General features: G+C 50.3%; 1 protein-coding gene across 8 annotated transcripts in view; it reads right to left on the bottom strand.

The window, feature by feature from the left end:
- LOC112839198 (carboxyl-terminal PDZ ligand of neuronal nitric oxide synthase protein) overlaps positions 1-22575 on the bottom strand; it is a 279718-nt gene extending 257143 nt beyond the window's left edge. For 3 of the 8 annotated variants that reach the window (XM_073884024.1, XM_073884026.1, XM_025892107.2), the window contains exon 1: positions 22139-22574. Coding sequence is in view for 4 of the 8 variants with exons in the window: in XM_025892107.2 (XP_025747892.2) it covers positions 22139-22243 (105 nt within the window). In the remaining 4 variants the exon portion in view is untranslated. Of the gene's footprint in view, positions 1-10154; positions 10467-18467; positions 18547-22138 lie in introns of all 8 variants that reach the window. The other 5 variants (XM_073884023.1, XM_073884022.1, XM_073884019.1 and 2 more) reach the window with 5 other exon arrangements.
- Between the last annotated feature and the right edge of the window lie 382 nt (positions 22576-22957).

Here is a 22957-nt window from a genome sequence, read left to right as displayed (position 1 = left end):
GTTCAGTGGGACGAGGTCAGGCCTACAGGTTCTGCTCTTGATCCTGCCATGCGAGAGCAGAGATACCATGGATGAAATCCTCTGTTCCACCCCTCAATTATTCCACACAAACCCCCAATTATGTGTGCCTCTATTTTAAGAAAACCCACTAACTGAAACACTGAACTTAAAACAAGAGAGTGAATACCCTTCAATTTACTCTACAAAAGCCCTCTTCACTTGACAATAGTCTGTTTACCCTTTACACAGCGGGAGGCCAGGGTGGGGGAGACCAGGATGTGGCACAGAAGAGCCCTGGGTGGCAGGAGAGCCAACCCTACCCTTCCTTGGATCAACAGCCTGGGCCTTGTCACTTTCATCTCTTTCGTACTTCAGGCCCCGCACCTGTCAAATACCAGAGCTGAACTCTCAGGTGATGCCGAGCTCCCCTCCAACTCCAACACTCTGATTCTGTTGGACTCTTCCCATTCCTTCTGCAGACCATCCCCCTTTCCCGATGAAGTCACATCCCCATTACCTAATGTCCACATACTGGTCGACAGATCAATTAGAGCAAACAGCCAGGACACTGCAAGACCGCACGTGGTGCTCACCACATTCCCGGCTGTGGGGTGCCTGTTCTCGGAGGCATGGGAGGAAGGAACTGGTGTTCTTTCTTCCCTTAACTGTTCATCAATGTGTTGCTCAAGTGTAACCACACGTAAGCAGAATTTATTCACTACTTGTCCTATGTTCTCAAATACTTACACCTTTTGCTGTTTCATGGGGAAGAAAACAACTTTTAAAATCTCAGCAGTTTGCCCAGTTGTAGGGGAAATGAAAAGATGGTACCCCAATTATGGGAAAATGGTGGCAATGGGGAATCCTCAGCAATCCCTAAAAACAGAGCAGCTAAGTAACAAAACTAAAAACGCATGGACCACATCCAAGAAAAAAAATGCGGTGACAAGGTAGCCCCATAATCGCCACAGTACACGTGGGTGGGGACAGATCAGCGGCCGACATGGTGTCAGCGCCTGTGTAGGGGCAAACAAAGAGAAGCAATGGGCCCATGAGGATGCAGAGAGAGGAGAACCCCAAAAGGGTCAACAGGTACTCACTGAAGACCACAGCAGGAGAAGTGGAGGACCGCATTAGTTGCACGGGGCCCACAATGAGGTCCAAAGGGTGGGGGCAGCCCCAGCCCCCATGACCTCTGGACAGACTCACCGGGACAGGATCCCACAGGGAGGAGAGACCACCCAGAACACAATCAAAATCGAGTGGGGCAGGCAACAGGGACATAGGAAAGAAAAGGTTCAGACAAAAGTGGGAGCGGGGAACAGCGCCACAATGTTGTCCTAATCTAACTGAAAACAGAAGAGGAACGATGAAGTCGGAAATCCTCCTGAACTCAGCACCCTTTTAAAAATTCAGGAAAACAAGTTCACGTAAAAATTAAAGGAAGTATCAGGGTCAACTCTGTAGGCAGTTCTAGAAGAAGAAGAAGAAGGACCAAAACATCTCTGGAGATGCGGGACAATGAAAACATGCCAGAAAGACATTCAAAAAATGTTAAAAATGTAACATTTCAAAAGGAGCTAAAATTACTTTAAAAAGTAAATTATGCAAGACATGAAAACAAATTAGAATTATGAAAATTCAGAAGAGACTAAATTCAAGAAAGAATCCGAAATTTTAAAAAGAATCATTTTATGAACAAAAACTAAACTAGAGGAAAAAAATAGACCTAACAAAACTCCTGAAAAGTCAAGAACATTTTCAAATGAAAAATACAGATCAAAGGGATTTGAAAGCGACACATATTGAAGACAAAGAAGAACCAACATAGGATTAAGAGGGGTTCTTGCAAAACAAAATCAAAGCAAGGGAACAGCATTCTAAGAACAATAACTCAAACTACCCCTATATATACATATATATATATATTTTTTTTTTAAACCTCAGAGAGAGCATATTACATACCTGAGAACATGGACTCAGAATAAAGACATACTCTAAGAAAACTTTTAAGGGGCGCCTGGGTGGCTCAGTTGGTTGGGCGACTGCCTTCGGCTCAGGTCATGATCCTGGAGTCCCGGGATCGAGTCCCGCATCGGGCTCCCTGCTGAGCAGGGAGTCTGCTTCTCCCTCTGACCCTCCCCTCTCTCATGCTCTATCTCATTCTCTCTCTCAAATAAATATTTAAAAAAAAAACTTTTAAGGCATATCTAGACCTAGGAATATTGTTCCATGAGCCCTTTCTAAGCATCCTATAGAATGAACTTCAGATAACCAAAATGACAAGAACATAGATAGAGGAATTTGAAGTATATAGTTATTAAGGAATAAGGCTAAGTGGGCATTAAAAGGGAGCGATTAAAATGTGTAAAGGCTATGCAACTGTATCAGTCTCCTTCAGCTGCTATGACAAATTATCACACATTTGGTGACTTAGAATAACAGAACTTTATTGTTATAGTTCTGGAGGCCAGAAGTCCTAAATCCGTTTCACCTGACCAAAATCAAGGGGCTGGCAGGCTGCCCCCTCTCCAAGGGTTCTAGGGGATAATCCATTCCTTTTTCGTCCAGCTTCTGGTGGCCACATCACCCCATCTCTGCCTCCAGGATCACCCTGTCTTCTCCTTTTCTGTGAGTGATCGGTATCTGCCTCATTCTTATAAGGACACGTATGGTGGAATTTAGAACCCACCCAGATCACCTCCCCAATTAAGATCCTTCATCACATATGCAATCTTTGCCATACAAAGTAACATCCACAGGTGCTAGCAATCAGGATGTGGCCACCATGAGGGGCCGTATGTTACTCAGCATACTTAAGGAGCTAGGACAGCTATTCTTTTGAATGGCAGAGGATAGGGATGGCATATGCAACCAAGGTTTTTGAATGTTTTCAGCATTATAATTGACGCTGGCATTAGTATTTGCTGTTCTGAGACTGCAGCCTGAGTATCATGGGATAGAGCAAATGAGTAATTACGGGATATTGAATTCTATCATTCCCTATGCATTTGAAAACTAGAATTCAGTGTGACAGAACAGATGAAATATAGGTTGGGGCGCCTGGGTGGCTCAGTCGTTAAGCGTCTGCCTTCGGCTCAGGTCCTGATCCCAGGGTCCTGGGATAGAGTCCCACATCGGACTCCCTGCTGGGCAGGAAGCCAGCTTCTCCCTCTCCCACTCCCCCTGCTTGTGTTCCCTCTCCCGCTGTCTCTCTCTCTGTCAAATAAATAAATAAAATCTTAAAAAAAAAAAAGATGAAATATAGGTTAAGTAGAAACCTCATAGTCTAAGGGCACCTGGCGGGGAGGGGGGCCTCAGTCAAACATCCAATTCTCCATTTTGACTCAAGTCATCATCTCAGGGTCCTGGGATTGAGCCCCAAGTCAGGCTCCATGTGGAGTCTGCTTGCCCCTCTTCCTCTGCTGCTCCTCACCCCTGCTCGCACACTCTCACTCTCAAAATCTTAAAAAAAGGAAAAAAAAGAAAAGAAACCTCAGTCTTGAGTTGTAGTTGGAAATAGGACTATGAACTCACAAGTATGTTTATATGTCACATTCATTCTTGTGCTCTCTTTGTATGTATTTTCCCAGCTTTGCCCACTGAAAACGATCTAGAAATAAAAGTCAGCATTGGGGCACCTGGTGGCTCAGTCAGTTAAGCAGCGGCCCTTGGCTCAGGTCATAGTCCCAGCCAGGCTCCTGGGATCGAGCCCCACATCGGGCTCCCTGCTCTGCAGGAAGCCTGCTTCTCCCTCTCCCACTCCCACTCCCCCTGCTTGTGTTCCCTCCCCCACTGTCTCTCTGTCAAATAAAATCTTTAAAAAAAAAATAAAATAAAAATAAATAAAAGATACAAGAAATGGCGGATTCCAGTCTGAGGCAGAAAAAACAGGAGTCGGAGAAGGGGGAAGGAGAACAGCAAGAGAGTAGGGAGGGGAGAGAAAAATCTCCCAGGCCCAAAAGAGAGGCCAGTACCAGGTGGTAGGTATTCATCAAGGTAAAGAAAGACAGTATCACAGGACAGGGAAGGAGACGTGGATCAGCCCTGGCGGGTCACACACAACACAGAAAGGCAACTGGTGGAGGTGTCCAGCCAGATACCTCAGCCTACAGACTGATCTTCTGGCTTTGCTGAGGAAACCATCATCGTCGTGTGGGCAAACACCTCAAACCCTCCCGACCAGCTGCTATCGAACCTACCAGCCCACCTTTGGACGGAGATCTACGCGCCTGGAACCCCACGCTCTTCCCTGCAGGGAGGCAAGTGCTGGGTTCACATCCGCAAGCATACCCAGTCTCTCATTCAGTTATGGGTCTCAGTGTAAAACCAATCAATCAGCTTGTCAATCTGAATAACCTAGGTCTGCTCACAGATGTGCCTCCCTACATAACACCTCCCTTCTCCTGGCTGCACGCCCGGGAGCTTTTAAAAACAAACAAAAAAAAATCACAGGGATAGAAAGACCCTACCCCAGGTAGAGGGAGAGAGAATCCCTAGGGGACGTAGGCAGCTCTACTTTACAAGTTCTTGTGTGATCCAAAGGTACAGCTGAGTTGCAAAGCACTGTGGTACTATGAAGCGGGCGGCAAGGCCCCGGCCCCCAGGGCTGGCAGGCACACGGAGGCCTCCCCCTGCCTGAATTTCTACAAAATCCAAGACTGAGCTCAGGCTTTGTTTCCCTCCTTTGCCTTTCTGCAGAACGTGACCCTGTAGGGTTCTACTGCTTTTCAAAACTTCTCTTTTGGTTGCAATAGGGAAAAATGGACAACCGAGACTTAAAAGGTTTTTTTTCCACAGAGGAGCAAAAGGTGTAAATATTTGAGAACGTAAGACAAGGTAGTGAATACATTCTTCTTGTGTGTGGTTACTTGAGCAACACACTGACGAACAGCCAGGGGCAGGAGGACCAGATCCCACCTCCCACACCTCCGAGAGCAGGCACGCCGCGGCCGGGAACACGGTGAGCACCGCGTGCAGTCTGTGTTCTGGCTGTTTGCTCTAATTGATCTGTCGACCAGTATGTGGACGTTAGGTAACTGGGATGTGACTTTATCGGGAAAGGGGGATGGTCTGCAGAAGGAATGGGAAGAGCCCAACAGAATCAGAGTGTTGGAGTTGGAGGGGAGCTCAGGGGATCACCTGAGATTTCAGTTCTGAGAGTTCAGCTCTGGTATTTGACAGGTGCGGGGCCTGAAGTACAAAAGAGATGAAAGTGACAAGGCCCAGGCTGTTGATCCAAGGAAGGGTAGGGTTGGCTCTCCTGCCACCCAGGGCTCTTCTGTGCCACATCCTGGTCTCCCCGACCCTGGCCTCCCTGGTAAAGAGGAAACACAGGTGAAGAGAAGACTAACTGGGAACAGGGAGGTGCATCCCTCCCACGTGCAGACCCAGGGCATCAAGCCATCTCCCACAGAAGAGGGGAGTCAGCGGCCTCACCCAGGTACATCAGACATCTTAATGAAAAACAAGCTACTCCTGGAAAAAGGAAACCATCATGAGAAGGCATCACTGTCCGGACATCTGAAGGACCCGAGGGATGCAGCCTCATGCCGACACACCAAATCCTTGCTGAATCCCACTCACACCTCCGTGTGTTTACTGAGCACCTACAAGTCAGGTCCTCTGGCAGGACTGCCAAAAACCCAAAAGTTCAACCACCTTGTATAGGGCCTAGGCTACATACACAAATAACAGACTATCAACCAAACGGCGCTCAGCAATTTGAGGAAGACCACCACCCAAAGTTGGGAGACGAGTGGAGAAAACAGTCTTTGAGGAGGTAAGCCCCATAAGAGGAGTATGGAGCTCATGTATCCATCCTAGGTGGGCAACAACAAAGCCGGCTTCAGGCCACAGGCTGGATCACCTTCAGCAGAAGGAAAAGGAGCCTCCGACCATAAAAGTCTGCACCATCTTGCCAAGGGAACATCTGGGAGGGTGAAGTTCAACACCACGTGCTCTCTGCAAAAACCATTTTGAGAAATACATCCAAAAGGACGCAACGGACAAGTGGGCCGGGCAAAAGCAGAATTGTGGCAGCAAAAGTCACGCCAAGGATCCCACTCTAGACAAAGGCACCCAGGGAAACGGGGAAGAGCGAAGCGGTGCCCGCTCAGGCACGTCGGCCTCATCCGCTTATTCATTCAAGGTCAAGAGTGCACCTGTTATGCGTCCATAATGGATCAGATGTGGTGCTCGTTTTGGGATCTCACAAGCCAGAGGGTACCACCGAGGTGGGTAGCGGGGGGTGGGGACCGTACAAGACAGAAGTGGTTGCGATCCAGGCAAGGAGTATTAGCAGAAGGCTTAGGGACACACCAGAAGTTGCTGTCTGATACCTCTAACAACCTCATTAGCCTCAGGAACCATTACGGATTTGTCACCAGTGACTTCTAGAATCCCTTGCCTGAAGTTCTCATGTTTCAGCAACTTCCACTTCAAGAAGAAACCGAGAGGGAGAAAGGGCCGTCCCAATCCCAGCTTGCGGAGAAGGTCAGCTAGCCAGGGTCTGTGTTTTTACAGCCTTTTCCCCATTTCACGAGGGGCTCCCACGGACACAGGCTCATGCTCATCGCGTGGCTGAACGGACCTTGAACTGACACGTGTCAGCAGCCTAAACGTGCTTCCCCAACTCTGAGGGAGTGAGAGACATCGGGACTGCTCGAAGAAGGTAGAGAATGCCACATGGGACATCAGGACGTGGCGCAGCTAAGGGCCCAACCCCTGGCCAACAGTTTCAGGCCAGACAGAGAGAGGAGGCAGGTGAAACCACCTTTCAAGCTCATGCAGTTCAGATCTTAGAGGATCCTCCAAATAGAGGTTGTTTAAAGCTTTGTCACGGAGTTCCAACGATCCAATACGCGTTCCTCGGAAGCACAGACTATTTAATTCTGCATCTTTTCTGACTCTCCTTCCCCAGTACAGCCTGGCCCTAGTCTTTGTAATTCCTCTGACCTCTAACCCTTCATTTCCATGCCTCCCACCCTTCGTCACCCTGGTTCGGGTCCTACACCTGGGTGTTTAGCACTGGTCCTCCGTTTGTTTTATTTTTACAAACAGCTCTTATCCCTTTCCTCGTCCCAATACAAGACACTGTGTGTGTGCGCGCACATTCATACACACATGCACGTAGGTCATCCCCTACAAAGAGTTTTTATTCCCCACTGTTTACAAGATTAAGTCACATCTCTCAAGCCTGGTATTGAAAGTCTACCGGGGTATGGGGTCCTCCTACCTCATGCATTTCTTCATTATCTGTGGTTTTCTTATTCTCTTTAAAAGAAAAAAAGGGGGGGGACTAAAACCCTACATATAAACCCTCATCTCCCCCACTCCTACCACAGGACCACCTTTCCCTGATCCTTCACTTCCCTAAAAGCTGCCCACTCGCTTCGTTATTCATACATGTGGTCCTTCCAAACTGAAGGATGCCTTGTACCTCTTGGCAACTTCCAGAGGGGAACATGGGCCCTGGTTCCAGCCCCTACCAGCTCTCACCGGTAACAAACCCAACATACACACACACACACACACAGTGCACAACTACTACAGTGACATTCTTACACTCACGAATCATCATTTCATGCCCCTGCAAGACCCTTTTCAAAGTCACAGACCAAGCCACTAATAGCAGCCGCTGAACACCGTCCTGGGTCTGCAGAAGACTATAAACAGATAAGCTCTCCCGCAACACAGCAGTACCCAGAGCTCATGAAGAAAGCTCAGTGGAACATCTACTGGAAAAAGCAAGGCCTTGTTTTAGCAAATTCGTGGTCCAATGTTGCCCGGATTTGGGGATGGAGGGACCTTGCACAAGTCACTTAATACAGAGCCTCCTCCACCACAAGAGAAAATACCATCCATCATGCAGTGTACTTAGAAGGACTGAATGCGAAAGGGTATAAGACACTTTGAAGAATGCCCAGCACATAGTATGTGCTCAATACCACATGGTACCACGGGTACCATTGTGCCCGTCTTTCCACACATCTGTATCTCCCCAGCTAGCAGGATTTCCTTCCGGTCACCGTCTGGTCTTCTGGCTCTCTGACCCCAACACCAAGCACTGTGCCCCCAATACAGAAGCACAATAAATACCTCCTATAGAACTGGATCTATTTCTACACCTGCAATTCGGAACGTATATCCTGGGAACACAAGTTAGACTCAGAACGGGCTACCTGGAGGGAAGAAATAAATCTATGGAAGGAAAGTGAATATAAGGGCCTTAAGGACTTAGGAGGGAGTACACAAGGATTCATAAAGACCAGCACCTGGGGAAGAGACCACGGCCTCCTGGTCTTTCCACCAAAACTGCCTTGGCCGGCTACAGTGTGCTGACCCTGAGTTGATTGTCTGATACCTGATTTGATTACAATCACCAGGGGGAGCCTTACCGACATAGAATTGACAAGATTCTAGTTTCAGGTGTACCCACTGCTTCAAAAAGTCCACCTATTACTCGTGTCATAATCCCATAACCCTGCGATGTTATTACAATATCGTTGGCCATGTTCCCCCAGCTGCACTGTTCATCTCTGACTTCCTCTGTAACTGCAAGTTTGCACCTCTTAATCCCCATCACCTATTTCACCCAACCTTCTATTCCTCCTGACAACAACCGAGAACCCCAGCTATTACATATAAAACATGCAGAAAATGACTCAAAGATGGAAAGAAGGTCAACCAGCCAGGGACATCAGCACCCAAGGCACAACGTGGCAGTTGGGTTCCCTGGGTTTTCTTTCTGCCTCACATATCCCAAACTGGTTACCGGAGAAGCCAGAGACCCAGAAACACCAACAGACGGACAATTTAAAAAATCCCAGGACGCCTGGCTGGCTCAGGTGCAAGAGCTCAAGACCATCAAGAGCAACTCTTAATCTCCATGTTATGACTTCAAGCCTCAGGCTGGGTGTAGAGATTACTAAAAAAATAAAAATTAATTAAAAATTTCTAAAAAGTCCCAAGAAGAGCCTGCTTTCTCCACCCAAAGGACCAGGACGGGAACAGCCTCACACGACAGAGAAGTTTTAGACACTAACAGCCCTACTCCAGCCCAATGCCACAGAAGAAAACCATGCCCCCACCAGCTGGGTCAAGAAACCTGACTTCTGGGGCGCCAGGGTGGCTCAGTCGGTGAAGCGTCTGCATTAAGCTCAGGTCATGATCCCAGGGTCTTGGGACCAAGCCCAGCATCGGGCTCCCTGCTCAGCGGGATCTCCCTCTGATCTCCCTCTCCCACCCCCCTGCTTGTGCTCTCTAATAAATAAATAAAATCTTAAAAAAAAAAAAAGAAAGAAAAGAAAAAAACCTGACATCTGCCTTCATCAGGCTGGAAGGAGATGCTCCACCCTTAACCTTCTTCCGGGGGCTATCAGGGAAGGTGAAGGGAAGCCGGGCTGCCAGGGTAACACGGCCTCCACCCCTCCCTGCTGGGGGGCCAAAGAAGCCTAGCAGAAAGTCCAGAACTTTCACCACCACCCAGCGGTTAAAAAGGCAGAGCAGCAGCGGACGCCCCACGAACAACGCCGGTGAGGCACTCCCGCCCGGCTCCGGCGAGGCCTCAACCGAGGCCAGTGAAGACTCTAGACTTCTATCTCCACCTGACAGTAATGAGACAGCGCTCCCCCCAACCCCTGCCACGGGCAGAGTAGTCTTGCTGAAACAGAAGATTTAATTAAGATCCAGAATCTAACACCCCAAATGTCCAGGTTTCAATCAAAAATCATTCATCAGGGGTGCCTGGGTGGCTCAGTCGTTAAGCGTCTGCCTTTGGCTCATGTCATGATCCCAGGGTCCTGGGATCAAGCCCCGCATCGGGCTCCCTGGTCGGCAGGAAGCCTGCTTCTCCCGCTCCCACTCCCCCTGCTTGTGTTCCCTCTCTCGCTGTGTCTCTCTCTGTCAAATAAATAAAATCTTTTTTAAAAAAAATCATTCATCATTGCAGGAACCAAGAAAATCTCGACATGAATGAGAAGACAATGAACAGATGCCAATCCCAAGATGACAGATATGTCAGAATTATCTGACAAAAAGTTTTAAAGCCGGCTTCATTTAAGTAATATGCTTGGGGGAGGGGGCGAGGAACAGCCTCACCAAGAAACAGAAGACATGAAAACTGCAACCCCCAGGTGGCACCCCCTACTAACTGAATTAGAATCGCCGAGAACACCCCGCCATCGGAAAGTGTTCCGTTTTGTTAACTCCCCGAAGAGTAGCCAGGTGTGGGAAGCAGTGCTCCAGCTCCAGCTTCTCAAAGTACGGTGTCTATCAGCATCGCCCGGAAGACGTGATCAGGGCAGATCAGGCCCCAATGCTACTTCAACAAGCCCGGGTCTCTGTATTTTTATTGGTTTCCAGATGATTCTGAGAAACCCCAAAGTTTGAGAACAGCTGCTTTCACTAATCGAAGGCATCTGCAGGAGATTCTCCTCACTGAAGGACGCTGCGAAATTCTTGACCTGAAGGAGGAAGGAGTTGCACTCAAGGAACCTTGAGTCCAGAGGTCAAGTTTCAGTCATACTTCCGATACGGGTGCCCAGGTACAACGTGTTTAAGCGGCGCTGCCAAATTTAAGAAAAGAAAATCCACACACACACAGAGGGCCAGCCTGACAACGTCACTACAGCCCAGGTACAGGTCATGCGTGTGTATGTGGAAAGAGCGTGGGAGTGAGATGTTATGTTACCTGTCACTTGGCCCCTGGGAGACATTAATCTTCCTCTTGGCAGAAAAAGAAAACGCTTCCACATGAGCACCTCTTCCCATCCAAAGAGACCAACACAAAAACGAGAGAGTTTATAACCAAATAGAACAAAAGGACGCAACCGAGGCGCCTCTCTGTGGTGCGCTGTGGGCTGAGATTCCCAACCAAGAACAGCAGCCACTCAGCTGAAGCCGGCCGGCACTTACGCTCTCCTGGAGGGGCCTCGGGGCAGAGAGGGGCCTCAGAAAGGGAGCCGGGGAAAGGCCGGGAAGGGGGCGTGCAAGAGGCCGGGAGGAAGAGATGTGGTGAGGGGGAGTGGAGCGCACGGCTACACAGGAAGTGCACAGCAAGAGCCCAGCAGATAACAACACTCCCCAGGAAGGAAGGGCCTCCCAAGCTCCTCTCCGCCCAGTCGCTGTCCCACTCACTAATGCCTCATGTCCATACCTAGAGATCAGCAACATGGCGCACCAGAGGACTCTTTGCCAGTGGCCTGTTGCCCAACGGCACACAGCAGCAGACCGGTCCCTGGGTCACAGGCAGGACCTGGATGGAGCTGTGAAGACCGCCACCTCTAATAGACCATTTGCCCATTCGATCCAGCCTAAAGAAATGTGCCTCGGTTTCCTCATCTGCAAAATGGGAACAATAGCCCCTACCCTCATGGGGCCACTGTAAACATTAGTTAACATACATAAACACTGAGAACCAAGTGTTGAATATGGTACTTGATAAACATTAGCTCTTGGTATTTTGAAAGATCTGCAGTGATGATGCCCTGAGCCCCACCGCCTGGACCCATCCATTAGTAAACTCTGTCTCTCTGTGCCTCAGCGTCGCCATCTGTGAGATGGGTAGTAACGGTACCTTCATTCCCGCGGCCGTTGGGAAGATGAATCATTTCACAGAATGTGAACAGAGCCTGGAACATAGTAAGTGCTTTTAAAATGGCCGTGATTACTATGTTGGCTTTCTGCGATGTGGACAGCATGAGGCAGGCTTCTGGAGCTTCCCCTGGGCCCTAGAAGAGCTTACGGCCTAGAGCAGGAAGCAAGAGATGCACACATGCAACCCACAGGGAACAGCAGCACAGAACAAAGGACCTGGGACAATTCTGCAAGCACGCGTCTCCCTCTCGTGTGCTCACACACAGGGGGACGCGGGTTCAGAATGTTCTGAGGACAGGCTGCACCAGGTCTCATCCAGCGCTCAAGGCTGGTCAGGTCTACAGTCCTCCTGGAAAGCACCGTAGCCTCGAGAATAAATGGGGAGAAGCCACGGCCCTCCGTTCGCACAGATGAACCATCAGGGTGTTAAGACCCACAAGCCTCAGTCAAGTGCCACCGAAAACCAACGGGCTGACACGCAGAGGGTAGCGGAGCAGGGGGGTCCACAGTGTTCGGACGCTCTGGGCACAAAACTTGCTGAAGTGCCCCCGTAAGTAACTTCTAAAGCCAGGTGCTCCGGAGCTTACAAGGAAGCAAGATGCTGAATCGAAAAATGGAAAAGGGAAATGTAAGCATCACAAGATATTAATTAATCCCATGATGCAAGATTCCTTCTGCTTCGATTACCTCTGCTTAAGGAAATATTTATCCAAGACAGTCAGGGAAAGACAGTGAAGACAGACAGCACACCGCACGCCACGAGATTCTGTGATTTTTTTTTTTTAATCCTAACGAGGATTAAAGGCTGGCACACTTGTGATGGGGGCACGAACCAGAAGCTAGTTAACCCTTTTTTTAATTCCCTCCCGAGGAGGCTGACAGCTATTTTAAGCCCACAGAGTAGTCACACTGTCTGAGTTGCAACTTAGGGAATCAGAGCAGTCCCGGAGCTAGAGCTTTAAGCAGGCGTGCAGCGTGAAGATAATGCGCTACCAGGCCTCCGACTTATCAAAGGATTAATCTACTAACGCTGCAGATTACAACCACACACAGATGAAACCTATGGTGTAATCTGTAGGACAAAATAATAACAATACTAATAGCAGCCCGCCCTGTGCCAGGCTCTGCACGAGGCGTTTCCATGGGTAACTCATTTACCCCAGGGGGTAGGTGATACGTGTACCCTCTTTTTACAGACCAGGGTACCGCGGGACAGATGCTGAGTAACTCGCAGAAGGTCACACAGCAAGAGAGGGACAGGGCCGGGATTTGGACCCAAGCACAGTCTGGTTCCTGAATCCATGCTATGCTATACGGTCAACCAAATCCATGTCCCTAAGATTATAAACTAGCAAGTTAAAGGAAACAAAACAATGAATTAGGGGGAAAAAGGTATCAGTTCATTAATGAGAACACAACAGGCTGAAAATGTTTTTTTTTTTAATAAATGACAATTATCTCCTCCTGAAACTGGCCATATGTTCTGTAATCAAAGATTCTAATTCCATGGCACATCCATCACAGGAATTCCATTCAATTCAGGGAAAATGCTTACTCGGCACTTCCTCTGGAAGGAAGAGGCACTCTGTGAGGTGGGGGTGGGGTGCATCCTGGGAGGCCAGGGGACTGCACGTCATAGGCATAGAGCAAGAGACCAGGTCGGGAGGGGACTGGAGCCATCTGACGCCTGTCCAGTCCTTGGGCTCACGTCAGAGCCCTCCTGGCCCTCCTCTAGGGAGCATCTCAGTAATGATGTTCATTTACTGCAAATAACATTCTCAATGCGAGGCACTGCACTCAGCACTGCAGAAGGCATGGAGTGGGGAGGGGGAAGGGACAGAGTGACAAGGCCCCTGATGACGACACAGGGAGAAAAAAATCAGACAGAGACAAGCGGCTCAACTGCACAGTGGGGTCTGGTCAGTCTCCTCAACACAGAGGAGGGACTGGTCACGTCCAGCCCAGCAAGTGACACTGGGCTAGGTCTGAGTGGAACATGACAAGGGGGCCTAGGGAATGGGGTGTACTCTGATCGGGTCCAAGTACAGGGTGATAAGGGGAATTGTTCAAAAACAGAGAGCCCTGAATATCATGCTAAGAATTTTGGGATCTAATACAGTAGGCTTGGAGACTCTTCGTGTTTTTGAGTAGGAGGACAACATAATTATATTGGAGGAAAATCACCAGAGCAAAAGTTTATAGGACCAAACGGAGGCCTCCAGAAAGTTTTTCAGTCTGGGGAGAGGCAGTGAGCGTCTGAACCAGCCAGAGGTGGGAAAGGATGGAACGGGCAGGGTGCATGGGTGGAGGTCACTGAGAAGATTCAAGAACGCATCAACTGACTTGACGTAAGGGTTCGGGGAGAGAAGAGCCTGGCCACAACGGGGATCCAGTGCCCAGCCGATGAGTCGGCTATTATACCAAAGGGTCCAGGCAGTGCTCCAAAGTGTCAGGCCTGGGTGCCCGACAGCTTGGTGGGGTCACTAAGGGGAGTCCCAAGTCAAAGAGATTTGCTATCCAGCTTGTGGAGGGAAGGGGTCCGCAACACGTTCCTTGGGGCAGAGACAGCCAGCAGGAAGTAGCAAACAAAGATCTGGAGGCGAGGCTGGACTGGAGTTAGAGGTCCAGGAGCCAACCTGCCTCGCAGCGAGGAGGAGATGCACACAAGCCCTCACAGGAGAGGTCCAAGGAAGGGAAAAGGGCCACCAGCAAGGAGGGGGGCAAGGCGGAGGGACAGGCAGAGCATGGCCACCCGAGAGCCGGCTCGGAGAGCAGACTGAGGCATTCCAAGGAGGACAGGCTGCACAGCAAGAAAAATCAGAAAGGAAGGAGGACAGAGCAGGGGACCGTACCACAGTTTTTATACGGCAGCCAGGACAGAAGTCAGCACACTGCCAGGAGCTGAATGGACACCGAGAAACTGCAGAGAGTAGACCGCTCTCTCCCGGTCCCGGGACTGAGCTGGGAAAGGAAGGGAGGGACACTTGTGAAAGAAAGAGGTGCAGAGAAGTGAGTCTTCACACAGGGAAGGCTACAGTGCATGCCTGGGCAGAGAGGAGTGAACCGGTGGGGAGGAAGGTGGGCCAGGGAAGAGTGGGGGTGGGCAGTGAAGGGAACGCTAAACAAGGACTCTACAGAGGAAGGAGGGCAGATGAATCTCAAAAAGGAGGAGGGACAAAGAAAAAAATTTATCATTGGACTTCATCACAATGAAAAGCTTCCACGTTTCAAAGGGAAGTATCACGAACGCAAAAAGGCCACCTACAGAATAGGTGAAAATATGCACACATCTATACAAAGGACTTGAATACAGAAGAACTCCATAACTTCTCTAAAAACACAATCCAAAACACGGGTCAAGGATCTGAATAGATGCTTCTCTGAAGACGACATATGAATGGCCAATAAACACGAGAAGATGTTCTGTATCATTTTTTATCAGGGAAATGCAAATCAAAACCACAATGAGACAGCACTTCACACCCACTAGGCTGGCTAGACTCAAAAAGCCAGACTGTACTAAGTGTCGGTGAGGACGTGGGAAACCAAAACCCCGCTGGTGCCTATGGGGCAACCACACTGGAAACAGCCCCTGCCGGTTCCATAAAGGGTTAAATAAACCTAGTTACTAGGAGACCCAGCAATTCCATCTCTTCACAAGATTCCCAATCTTGTGAATTGGGAATTCACCAATTCCCAATCTCTTCACAAGAAATGAAAACAGACAACCCCACCGAAACATGGACACCCGTGCTTACAGAAGCAGTATTCACAGGAGCTCAAGAAGAAACCTCCATGTCCACCAATGGATGAATGGATAAACAAAACATGGTATATCCGTGCAATAGAGTATGATTCGGCCATTAAAAGGAATGAAGCATTCACACCGGCTACGGTATGGACTTAAAACATGCTAAGTTAATAATGCCGGCCGCGGGGCGCCTGGCTGGCTCAGTCCGTTAAGCGTCCAACTCCTGGTTTCAGCTCCAGTCGTGATTTCAGGGTGGTGAGATTGAGCCCCTCATCAGGCTCCACGCTCAGCAGGGCGTCTGCTTAGAGATTCTCTCCCTCTGCTCCTTCCCACACCCACGTGCATGCACACTCTCTCAATTATATAAATCTTTTTTTTTAAGATTTTATTTATTTATTTGAGAGAGAAAGTGAGCGAGGGAGAGAGAGCACCAGAGGGTTAGGGTCAGAGGGAGAAGCAGGCTCCCCACTGAGCAGGGAGCCAGACCTGGGACTCGATCCCGGGACTCCAGGATCATGACCTGAGCTGAAGGCAGTCACTTAACCGACTGAGCCACCCAGGCACCCCTCAATTAAATAAATCTTAAAAAAAAAAAAAAAAAAGATGCTGGGGCACCTTGGTGGCTCAGTCGGTTAAGCGTCTGCCTTTGGCTCAGGTCATGATCCCAGGGTCCTGGGATCGAGCCCCACATTGGGCTCCTTGCTCAGCAGGAAGCCTGCTTCTTCCTCTCCCTCTGCTGGCCTCTCCCCAAGCCTGTTCTCTCTCTCTCTCTCTCTCTGTTAAATAAATAAAATCTTTAGTAAACAAAAAAAAAAAAGATGCCAGTCACACGCACATGTGCACACACACAAAAAATATGATGTGATTTCATTGGGATATGAAATGTCCAGAAGAGGCAAATCTAGAGGCAGAAAGTAGTTGAATGGTTGCTTAGGGCTGAGATGGATGGGAGGGTAGGGGAATGCTGGCTAGAGGGTATAGAGGTTTCTTTTTGAGATGATGAAAATATTCCAAAACTGACTGCAGTGATGGTTGCACGTACTGTGAATATACTAAAAACCACTTAATTGTATATTTTACGTTAGTGAATTGTATGGTATGTGACTTATGTCTCAATAAAACTCTCAGAAAGGCGGGGGAAAGGAAGCTCATATTCCCAAAAGAGGAAGGAGGAAGGGAAGCGGCAGAGACCAAGTTTGCAATGTCGGGCAGGGAAAGTGGAAAGGGCAGAAAGGGTCCCGGGCATGGCCCCAGGCAGCCCCGGGGAGCAAGACAAGGATGGCGAGGTCACTGGGGAGCTAAAGGCAGCCTCGAGGCAATGAGGGCATGAGGAGGCAGATCATTATAGTCAAAGAAAGCATTCTGAAAGTTCGAGTTCTTGGAAGTAGCAGCATTATGAGTAAGCGATAATAAACGGTGAGTCTGATTAGGGTCTTGGGCATAATGACTGGCAAAGGTCAACATTACATGTGGCTGCATGATCTGCACCACTGAAAGGACTGGGGCGTTTTGGGCCCAGGAGACAAGACTGAAAGGCATCAATTCACGAAATGTATGGCTAGGTAGAAACAGACTTGCCCACCAGATCCCCAAACTCTAGCTGTGGAGGAGCACATGGGGGCACCTGGACGAATAAAAACAGGCATCATTTCAGATCAACGCTGTATCTTTGAAACTTACTGCCCCCCCCCAAAGTGGTCTGGGCAGAAGATAACAATGGGAGGGACTCCTGGCTGGCTCCGTCAGTAGAGCACACGACTCTTGGGATCTTGGGGTCGGGAGTTCGAGCCCCACGTTGGGGGCAGACCTTACTTAATTTAAAAAAAAAAGATAACAATGGGTTTAAAAGCATCTGGACAAATACATAAGAAGGTGAAATGAACCTTTGCTTCAATGGTGGTATCAGTGTATACAGCAGGCCCTCCATCTGAACCCCCACTGGTCCAGACAGAAGACAAGACCCTGGAGGCAGAGCTCACACACCCAGGATTTTGTGGAGTCGGGGTGAGAGCTTTTTACCACCCTTCAGGCTCAAGTATGAGTCAGAGCACCCCATTTACAGTGAGCCAATAATGTAACGTCCTAATCTGGAAGCCCTCACCACAGCGTGCTCAAGAGGCATCCACAGGCAGCCTGCTGTCCAGGGTTTCTGGAACCTCTAAAATCCACCTCATGGAAAACACCAGCCAGTGAAACCATTTAGCAAGGAGGGAAATATGGCCAGACAACTGAGTTCAGATTTGACCAAGAGATCCCCAGCTGCAAAATCACTCTACAATACGACAATATCCTTACTGCTTTCAGACTTTCTACAATTGGTACTTTTCTTCCACTTGACAAATAATTTGTTATCGCTGGCTATGTATGCACCTGATGCTGGGGCAAGGGGCTCTACGCAGAAGCAGAAGACAAGGTCCTCAAAGAACACTCAACATCACCGCAGATGGGAATGCAGATGGGAAAGAACACAAAATTTCATAGCCGACTGTGACCCAAAGACAGCGTCAGCAATCTCTCCCACCCCATGTGCACCCGTGCAATGTGACCCTAACGCTCGCCCCTCAGGAATGAAGTCCACTTCTCCTCCCCTTGAACCCGAGCCGGCCTATGGTCTACTTTGACCAACAGAATACAAAAATGGCCCTGTGTTAACTTTGGAGTCCAGGCCTTCGAGGTTCTGCCTGCACGGCTTGGAACATTCCCTCTTGAAATCCAGCTGCCAAATAAAAGGGCCACCATGCTCTGAGGACATGCAAGCTACCCCGTGGAGAGAACCAGCACAGGGAGGACCGGCCATGTGAGTGATGCCTTCGAGGACCTTCCAGCCCAGCAACAGCTAAATGAAGCCAAATGACTGAGCCCGTCAACACCACATGCAACGGAAGAACAGCCCAGCCAAGCCCCACCTGAATTCCTGGCCCATGAAATAAACAAATGTTGTGTAAAGCCGCTTCGTTTTCAGGTGGTTGGCTAAGCAGCAAGAGATTACTGAAACTGACCTGAAGTTAGGAAACCAGGGACGAGTCCTGGTTCTGTTCTTATCTAGCAAGGTGACCCTGGGTCAACGACTTCCCCTGCACTGCAATTTCCTCATCTGTAAAAGGAGGGGCTTGTGTACCAGGTAAGCTGAGGTGCTTTCCAGTTGTGACAATCTGCGCCATTCACGCTGTCTCCGGGAACGGGCGAGGTGATGAGAGCTGTGGATACAGAGCATCACGAGAAGGAGCCATGGACCAGAAGACAACGGCACTGGGCATGGCAGCTCCATGGCTCCTAGTAAGTCCTCACTAAATATCAGCTAGAATCATATCGTCTTAGCAGTTCTGTGATGCTAGACGAGTTAATCCCTCTGATCCCCAATTTTTTTCATCTGAGAAACGGAGAGGACACTAATGTTTCTGTTTCTACCTGAAGAAAAGGCTTTGTATGGGAAAGTCCCACGCAAATAAAAAAAATCACCTACAAAATGCATAACTATGCTACTAATACTTGTATTATATTCTTTGTACCAAAGCCATTCACAGTCTCCTCCTCACCCGGCAAGGGCAGACAGTTGGTCAATGGCACTGGCTACCAGGAAGACACATGGGGAAAGAGGGAGAGGCAGGTACAGAGGGGCCATACCAGCCATCAGGCCGAGTGAGATTTTACCACCCACCCCCAACAATGATCAGTGGGCTAGGCACCCATGCTGAGGGAGAGCAGGTAACCCCTTAGGAGCAGCTACTAGTCCAGGGGGATATCTGGAAACAGCCCAGCATTAAAAGTTTAAGAAATTTCCTACATCAGGGTCCAAAAGGCCAGCAACCTGAGGATGCCCCACCTGGGAGCTGTGAATCAGACCACCACCCAGCAGACTGAACACTCTATAAAAACGATTAAATAAGCACTGGATCTGGGAGTCTGAAGTCAAAGCTCCCAGGTTTAAACACTGGCTTTGCCATCCACAGCTGTGTGCACTAAAGCAAGCAACAACCTCCCTGAGCCTCTATCCTCATTTATAAGACATAAGGAGACCCACTTGTAGGGAAGCAGTGAGAATTACGTGAAACTGCATGCAAAAAACATCCAGGATTCTGCTTAATCACTAAATGCACGATGCTGTTTTTCAATTTTTTTTTTTTTTTTTTTTTTTTGAGAGAGAGAGCTGGGGGGAGAGGGGAGAGAGAATCTTAAGCAGGCTCCTCACACAGCATGAAGCCCAGGGCGTGGCTCGATCTCTCCACCGACATCATGACCTGAGCCAAAATCAAGAGTCAGACACTCAAGCAACTGAGCCACCCAGGCGCCCTCATGATGCTTTTAAGTGCACAGACCCTCTGACTCCCAGACACCCTTCAACCCCAGCCGTAACCTTTCAATCTCTGCAGAAGCCTAAAAATGAGTGGTAGCCATCCAAACAGTCACTCCATCAGGTGTTGATTCTGAAAAACTGCCAGCCCTTGGGAGAGAAAGACCTGCGCTCATTTTCCAAGGGGATCTGACGAGGCAGCAAGAAGACGTTTACGTTTTCCAGCCTGTGTTTTTCCAAAACAAGGGACAAATGTGGTGAAATCCCAGTGAGTGTGCAGGTCCACAGACACTGCTCTGGTGGGAGGTGGAAACCAGGCAGAGGAGGCACTTGCTGGATGCACCTGGGACAGAAAAGTTTCTGCTTCCACCTATACTCAGGTCTTGGCTGACGGGGTTTGAACATACTGGTGTCCAGCGTCGATTCCAAAGGGCTGGGAGTTAGGATCCAGTCCTCGGTCAGCCCTGTCCTTTCTCAGAGCAGAACCCCTTCGTCCCCCTATGTCTCAGATCTGCACTGGGAACACAGCCTGGACCAGCTGTGGCTCCCCCTTCCTCTAATCAAGCACCACTGTGTGTGAACCCAGGGAAGTTCCTATAGGAACTACATCATGCAGCCCTCAGACTTTTGCTTAGAAAAGAAATTCCATGTGGGGAAGGTGAAGGTAAGATCCAGCAAGGTAGAGGCAAGCCTCAAGCCCAATGTTTCTCAAAGTCTGGTCCCAGCCACTTGCATTAAATCACCCGCAATCCCCATTAAGGGTACCCAGCCCCAGGCTCCCCCCAAATGTGTCAAATTAGAATTGGGGATGGCAAGAATTAGACTTTTCAATAGGATTCTTATGCCTACCCGGTTTTGAGACCTAGTTGGGACCAAAGGCAGAAACTGTGCAAAAAGAATTTAAAAGGTTTTAAAACACTTTAATTCTTGATCCCCCTCCTTGCCCTCACTCTTGTGAAACAGAGCACTGGTGAACCAAACAAGACAAAGCCAATTCCCCAGTTTATGGATATCCAAGAAAACTGAATTATGATCATGATGAAAAGCCATGCTGTAAAGTGAAAAACTTGCTCACCAGAGCAACAGGCCTGGACAAAAATTAACCCAAACATCCCATCTTAGACCAACCAGATCTATTCTGAGAGAAGCAAGATAAGATCTTGGCTACAACCCCACTCTGGTCCCTGCCATACCCAGTAATTTGGCTCTGCATTCCACTGCAGGGTTTGAGTGGGGTCGGGGATAGGGGGTGTCCTAGCTCTAGCAAATACGGTAGGGGGAAGGTTATGGGGGAGGAGTTAAGATCCACCAATTCACACATCCCCACGAGAAGGAAAAAAAAAAATCTAAAGATAACTGATTGCACTGGGCACATAGACACTTGAAAGATGTTTCACAAATTGAAGGAAATAGCCACCTGATGGAATCATCCTTGCCTGAGATAACACCATGCGTCTTCAAAGTCATGAGGGGAAAAAAGGAAACGAAGAGTAAAACTTAAAACTGTCTCCACATCGAAAGTACTGTCTTTTCAAAATCAGCAAGAACCTAAAAAACAAACCTACTCGGAGGGGCAATACCTTCTGTCACTTATCAGCGACAGGCACACTGCAGGTGCTGAGAAACTCTGGGTCTTTGGGGTCAGGTGGCATGAAGGAAGAGCACTTTCCGCAGGCGATGGGCAGCGGGAGCCCTAGCTGTGATTGTGGGAACCAGAACGCCTCCCTCCGGGAAGTGCATCTCAGAGGACCAGGCTTATCGCGCACCTCCTAGTCCAGTCCCGAGGCTTGCGCCCCGCCCCCTCCCCAAGGACGGACCCGGGGCTCTGGCCTCGGCGCTGAAAATTCCAGTCATCCCCGCTAAATTCTTCAACAGCCGTCCCCTACTAGCTGCTGAAACTTAACATTACGCCACAAAACGAGCAAATGGGCAGCTTTCACCCCTCCCCCTTCAATGACTGGCACTTGCAAAGGAGTCGTGGCAAATAAGGCAACTAAGAAGTGACTGACACCTGGACCCGGGTACCTGGAATCTAAAACAAAAACAAAAACACCCCTGTATTATTTTCCTCAATCAGGAAGTAGGCATTCCCCCTTTAAAAAAAAAAAAAAAAAAACCTTCCTGAAAGCACCTCTCCCATGAGATCCCAGCAGGTAAATAACACCAGAGCTTCCCTAAAGCGAGTCTAAAGAACCAGGGGTCCAGGCAGCGCTCCCCCGCTGGCTTCTCCAGCTCGGAAGGAGGGATCGGGAAGTCAGGCAGTCCCGAGAGGTGAGGATGGGGGCGTCTGCAGGTGGGAGGAGGGGGCGAAGCAATACACCCCAAACTTCGCAGCTGCTCTGTAGCAGTTCTGGGCAGGAGCCCGCGGAATTCAGTCCCGACAAGGGGAGTCACCTCCCTACCAAAAAGGCCCCCCACATCAGCCTGGCCCTTCAGCCCCGCGTCCGCTCGGACGTGCCGCCTCCCCTGCATTGCCCCCCCCCGGGGGGGGCCCCCACCTTGGCCTCGAAGCAGATGCCGTGCTGGAAGGCGTCCTCGTTGTGCAAGGGGATCCGCAGGTCGTGCCCATCGTCCACAAGGTTGTACTTGGTTTTGCTGGGCATGGTGGTGACCCGCGGGGGACCGGCTCCTCCAGAGGCGGCGGCGGGAAGGGACTGGCCAGACCCGGGAGGGGTGAGGAGGGGAGGGGAGGGGAGGGGAGGGGCGCGCGGCGGCCGCGGGAGCCGGGACCCGAGCGGCGCCGAGGGCCGGACGGCAGCGGGCTGCGCGGCTGCGGGCGGCGCTGTGGCCGCGCGATTCCTGCGGGCGAGGAGGGCGGCGGCGGCGGGAGCGGGCGGCGCCGGGCCGGGGGAGGGGAGCGGTGGGCGCGCGGCCCGAAGCGGGACCCGGCGCGGCGGCTGCCCCGGACGAGGAAGAAAAGGCGGCGGCGGCAGCGGCGGCGGCGGAGCGGGGTGCCTGTCACGGAGACGCCGGATCGGCCGCCGGCCAGCCGCTCCTCCTGCGGGGCGGGACCCGGACCGGCTCCTCCCGCGGGCGCCCAGGCCCCGCCCCGCGCCCGCCCCGCGCCCGCCCCGCGCCGCCCGCCCGCCGAGCAGGTGAACGTGCCCGGGAGCGCCGTGCCCGCCCTGCCCGGCCCGCGAACCTGCAGCCCGGCCCGCGAGCTGCGCCCTGAGCCCGGGCTCAGCCCCGCTTCTCTTTTTACGGTCACGTTCGGAGCCGAGCTGCCGCGGGTCAGCCGCTGCCGCAGCGCCTTGAATATTTTGTTTTTGTTGGGGGGGAGGGGTGGTGTTTATTGTGTTTATGTTCCAGGAAGGCCC

The sequence above is a fragment of the Callorhinus ursinus genome, unplaced genomic scaffold (assembly GCF_003265705.2).
Source record: "Callorhinus ursinus isolate GAN/ISIS: 27379988/994484 unplaced genomic scaffold, GSC_fseal_2.0 scaffold54, whole genome shotgun sequence".
NCBI lineage: Eukaryota > Metazoa > Chordata > Mammalia > Carnivora > Otariidae > Callorhinus > Callorhinus ursinus.
The sequence above is the reverse complement of the archived record's forward strand: the minus strand, read 5'-3'. Positions and strand labels throughout refer to the sequence as shown.